General features: G+C 47.4%; 1 protein-coding gene across 1 annotated transcript; it reads left to right on the forward strand.

Annotated features, from left to right (window-relative positions):
• Positions 1-984: 984 nt before the first annotated feature.
• AVPR1A (arginine vasopressin receptor 1A) lies at positions 985-4,997 on the forward strand. The gene is made up of 2 exons (XM_010841597.1): positions 985-2,909; positions 4,495-4,997. Exons 1-2 carry the CDS (start codon positions 1,922-1,924, stop codon positions 4,779-4,781), a joined length of 1,275 nt encoding a protein of 424 aa, XP_010839899.1. The 5' UTR covers positions 985-1,921; the 3' UTR covers positions 4,782-4,997.
• The last annotated feature ends 624 nt before the right edge of the window (positions 4,998-5,621 follow it).

Here is a 5,621-nt window from a genome sequence, read left to right on the forward strand (position 1 = left end):
AATGAAGGACTCCCAAGGTCGAATTCAGCCCTCTTAAGCGTGACAGCCTTGAGACTGGGCATGCATGAACTGGGACGCAAAGTTGAATTATCGTTGAGAACTGCAACTCAGAAAATTTTCTGGTTTATTTGCTTACATTTCATAGATATTCTTCTCAGACAATCAAATTTCTACCATGGTCACAATACGTTCTGACCAAAAAGTCATGTTCGTGTATCTACAGAGTGGAATTTTTTTTTCCTTCTCCTTCTACTTTTGTGAAAGGCAAAGTATTAGTTGCTCAGTCGTGTCCGATTCTCATGGACTATACAGCCCACCAGGCTCTTCTGTCCATGGAACTCTCCAGGCAAGAATATTGTAGTCGGTTGCCATTTCCTTCTCCAGGGGATCTTCCCGACCTAGGGATTGAACCCGGGTCTCCCGCATTACAGGCAAATTCTTTACCATCTGAGCCACCAGGGAAGCCTCTTCTTGTGTGAAATAGCCTGTAAACAGCTCCCCCTTGCTGTTCTTTCGAGTGTACCTTCACCAAAGTTGAAAGAGCGCGCAGTTAGTATTTCTGTGCGTCCCGGGCCCCGCTGCTGGGTTCCCGCTGTTCAGAGTAACCAGTCGATAGGTAGACGGTCTTTTCCCTCTTGCTCAGAGCATCTCTTTCCTGCCCAGAGGTTGCCTCTTTCTCATCTACCGGCGCAAGAAGCCTGGCGGCTTTTCGTTCCAGCCTGGACAGCGCTGCCTGGGCTGCCGCTCTCCGGCCGCTCTCTTCGTTCACCCGAAGAGATGTCCCCATGGTTCGGCAGTAAAGCAGATCAAGTCCCCACGGACTCCTGTGGCCCAATTCCCGCCCATCCAGCTGTGGGAATCAGGCTTTTCCCGGAGAAAACCCCAGGAATTTAGTTTAGAGAAAACTCCTAAGTCCCACCCACCCCCAAACCCGCTCCCAGCCCCAGGGGAAACTGGAAAACCAGGAGAAATTCCTTTCTCCCGCTGTGATACGTGCACTCAGGCAGCCACGGGGACTGCCTTGGGACCAGCGACTGCGTCCTTCCAGTCAGCGAACGCAGGCAGGAGACAAGACAACAGGCATCAAAAAAGTTATTGTTACACTGCAGAGGAGGGTGGAGAGGAGCGGGGCGATAAGAGAAATTTCCGTAGTCGAGTTGTCCTGAGAATGAAGTTAGCCAGACTGGCTCTCCAGGGATGGGCGGACTCTCGGCTCAGGGAGAAATCCCGGCTGGCGCAGGTGGCCGTCACGCGCCAAATTCAGGTTCAAGAGCACCCGAGAGGGCAGTGGACTCTGGATTTCTAGGTACCGCGTCTATTGAAGTCACAGTCAGGGTTAAGGTGATTCTTGACGGAGGCTTGAGAAAATGATGGGAAGCCTTGAAAAGCACGTCCAGTTCTCCGAGCTTTTTTTTTTCTTTTAAATTAATAGAAGAGCGGGGAAGCATCACCATCACCGATACGCCGAGGAATCCGCGCTTTCCAGCCCCACCCCTGCAGCAGTGATGAAAAAAGGACAAATCACCGACGTAGGAAGTTGGGAGAAAGGAAAATCCTGGGCGAGAGGAGAGGGAGGTAGCGAGAGTAGGCACCGAGCCGCCTCCAACCACTGGGGCTAGAGGGAGCGCGATCTGGAGAAACAAAACTCCGTATTAATAATTTGAGTTTGGAGTCCAGGGCTTTCGGAGATTGGGAGCGCACCTTCCAGGCTTCGCTGGAGTTGAGAAAGGGCGGAGCAGAGAAAGAGAACGGGCGACTCGACCGAGAGCCGCTGAGTTGGCTGGTGGGACTCTGAGCCCGGAGACGCCTGCAAGAGAGGGAGCAGAGCCCGGCAGGCGGCGAGCGCTGGCAGGAGGGAGCGCACCGCGCGAGGAGGCGGGAAGGGAACGGGCCTCCTCCACCGAGGCCGAGGGGGCGCTGCATGGACAGCATGCGATTCTCCGGGAGCCCCAGCGCGGAGCCCGCGAGCAACTCCAGCCGGTGGTGGCCTCTGACTGCCGGAGGTGCCAACACCAGCGGGGACTCGGAGGCGCTCGGGGAAGACGGCGGCCCACAGGCGGACACGCGCAACGAGGAGCTGGCCAAGCTAGAGATTGCCGTGCTGGCCGTGATTTTCGTGGTGGCCGTGCTGGGTAACAGCAGTGTGCTGCTGGCGCTGCACCGCACGCCTCGCAAGACGTCCCGCATGCACCTCTTCATCCGCCACCTCAGCCTGGCCGACCTGGCCGTCGCCTTCTTCCAGGTGCTGCCCCAGCTGGGCTGGGACATCACCTACCGTTTCCGCGGACCCGACGGGCTGTGCCGCGTGGTGAAGCACATGCAGGTGTTCGCCATGTTCGCCTCGGCCTACATGCTGGTGGTCATGACCGCCGATCGCTACATCGCCGTGTGCCACCCGCTGAAGACGCTGCAGCAGCCCGCGCGCCGCTCGCGCCTCATGATCGCCGCCGCCTGGGTGCTTAGTTTCGTGCTGAGCACCCCGCAGTACTTCGTCTTCTCCGTGGTCGAGGTGAGCAACGTCACCAAGACCTACGATTGCTGGGCCAACTTCATCCAGCCCTGGGGTCTCCCGGCCTACGTGACCTGGATGACCGGCAGCGTGTTCGTGGCGCCCGTGGTCATCCTGGGCACCTGCTACGGTTTCATCTGCCACCACATCTGGGGCAACGTCCGTGGAAAGACAGCAGGGCGCCAGGGCACGGGCGCCCCCGCCGAGGGCGCGGGCGAAGGCGCCTTGCACCGAGGAGTCCTGCACGCACGGTGTGTTAGCAGCGTGAAGACCATTTCCCGCGCCAAGATCCGCACCGTGAAAATGACCTTCGTGATCGTGACGGCCTACATCGTTTGCTGGGCACCCTTCTTCATCATCCAAATGTGGTCTGCCTGGGATAAGAATTTCTCCTGGGTCGGTAGGTGTCCGGAGGAAGGTGAAGAAATGGGGGCTCTGTGTTGGGAATAGGGGGAGTTGGCAAGGGAGAGAGAAGTGGGGAGAGAGAGTCTTTTCATACATCCTCTAGGGCCATAGTTCTTAACTTAGTGAATGAGAATCACACCTTGAGTAGAATGGTTAAAAGATACTGTAACCAGCTCCTAAAACCACAAATCCAGAACCTATGCCCTCCCGTCAGCCACGCAGTTACAAAACAGAAAAATTTACTCTCTGTCAAAGCACTAACAACAGCGTTAATACCCTGCTTTCAAGTCTGCTGGATTCAGGGAAATATTTATACTGTCATGACTGCTTTTTGCTAGCTTGTGAAAAGTAACACACTGTAAAATTTTTGTAGAAATGCCCTAAAATAAGGGTAAAACAGACATATTTTTCTGAAGAAAGATTTTAAGTTTTTTTAAGTTTTATTTATTCCTCATCCAGCCAACAAATATTATTGTGCATATTTTATGCTTGGTCCTGGGGGTATGAAGATTAAACACCTTGCAGGAAGATTCTTAAGTCATTTCAATTTGGCATTTAGCTAGTGTTCTGTTTCTTAACATAATGTTTTATTTTTTTTCACTGTGCATAGGTATGTTGATGATTTCCATTCTTTTTGAATAGAATTTTGGTCACAGATCATGATCACCTTTAAGATTTGCATCTTAGCACAAAGTTTGATGAAATAATCTGTAATTTATTCTGGCATAACAAGAGTGAGAAGACCCAAATTTATATTTAATAAGGAAATGTCAGTGCTTGCCAATTATTCTTATCTTTAGAAAAGGTATATTCTCAGTGCCTAGTTCTACTGTGAAAGGTTATATTTATGTGGTTTGACAATGCAATTACACACACACACACACACACACACACACACACACAAAATGGTTCAAAGACTGTTGGAATTTCTTAATTCATCCGTTCTCCATAATATAATTTAGTTGTTCAAACCACAATCAAAGAGGGTTTTCTTTTAAAATTAAAAGAAGTTTCTAATTAGCCAAAGAAAACAACTAAACACTGCATCCTTCAGGGACCTAGTTCAACTATCCCCTTTGTAAAGAGTTCTTACTACAAGAATGTGTTTAATATCAAAAAAAAATTTAAATGACTAAATATGGTCCATAGTGCCATACTCTTGCCTAAATTATCAGGATGCATACAGTTTGGTGTATGTGGCTATGGACTCTTGAGATTTCACTGAAATGACAGCCATTCTGTAAGTGCTGTCTCTATTAGCATATGCTAGTGCTAACACAAATGATTCAAAGTTTTATTAGTAAGTGATTCAGTATTCGTAGCCTCTTGAAAGTCTCCCTTATTCTACTTAAATATTTTAATAGTGGTTTAAAATATCTGAATTAATTTCAAGGCATCTTGCTCATGAAAACAATTTCCATTCACCAACTATTTCCCTGATTGATAAACAAAATACTTCATTTTCTATATTGACCCAAAACATTGTCCCACTTTTGTGAACCAATAAAAGAATGAGTTTATCCAGTGCTTTTACTTGCGTTTGATTAGTTAAATGCTCTCCCCTTATGTTTTCCATACAGAGTCAGAAAACCCAGCCACCGCCATCCCTGCATTACTGGCTTCCTTGAATAGTTGCTGCAACCCCTGGATATACATGTTTTTTAGTGGCCATCTCTTGCAAGACTGTGCCCAAAGCTTCCCATGCTGCCAAAACGTGAAACGAACGTTCACCAGAGAAGATTCTGACAGTATGAACCGAAGACCGACTTCCTTCACTAACACCCGAAGCCCCACCAACAGTATGGGAACATGGAAGGGCTCGCCTAAATCTTCCAAGTTCATCAAATTCATTCCTGTTTCAACCTGAGCCCCCTGTGTTCACGCAGTCTGACTCTTGTAATGGACTTTTCAGCCCATTGACTGAATCCAGCTAGAATTATTAGACAAATGAACTTATATAAGATATGATTAATCAATCTGTTGAGTACAAGACTGTGTTTCTCCTTGCATTTTTCACATTGCTACAAGCAAAAGCAATGAATTGTTTTATACAGAATGTTAATAAAAACATGCAACACTAAAATCTGCAGAACTAATTCCTAGAAATAACAGAAGCCATATTTCTAAAAGAATAATCATAACCACACTTTATATTTTTCTGTAGGTTTCCTTTCTTTTTATTTCTGACATAACTAAGGCTTGATTGGTTTAGAAGTCATATAATGTAGGGGCATTATTTCTGAACAAAGTAATTTCGTCATCAGCCTTAGGGTTTGAAAGGAATTGGAAAGGACTTTACAGAAATTATGTTTCTGTCCAGTAAAATCAATTTGTGTATCAGAAAATGCAGCCTCTAACTGTGGCATGGAGATGGGATGGTGCCTTGGAAAGATGTGAGAGCTTGAGCCTTATTGATCATGGGGTGCAGAGTGAAAAGGGGAAAGTTCTGTTAGAAGCTATAAATCACCTCAATTTCAGAAACGTCACTTTAAAACTGGCAACTTCCTCCTTTGGTTCCTCACATTTTATTGGATGTGAAAGGCATGATTACCAGGATATTGAAGGTTAGAGAAAATGTTGTCAGCTGGCCAATGATATCTTTTTGCTCTCATTGCAAAGTTGCTTTAAAGTCAGATTTGTATGACAGATACCTGATTTTCTTAGAAGGGCAGAAAAGACAGATTGCCCAAGGGACTATGGAGCCTAA

This window comes from Bison bison, unplaced genomic scaffold (genome assembly GCF_000754665.1).
Source record: "Bison bison bison isolate TAMUID 2011002044 unplaced genomic scaffold, Bison_UMD1.0 scf7180017864163, whole genome shotgun sequence".
Taxonomy (NCBI): domain Eukaryota; kingdom Metazoa; phylum Chordata; class Mammalia; order Artiodactyla; family Bovidae; genus Bison; species Bison bison.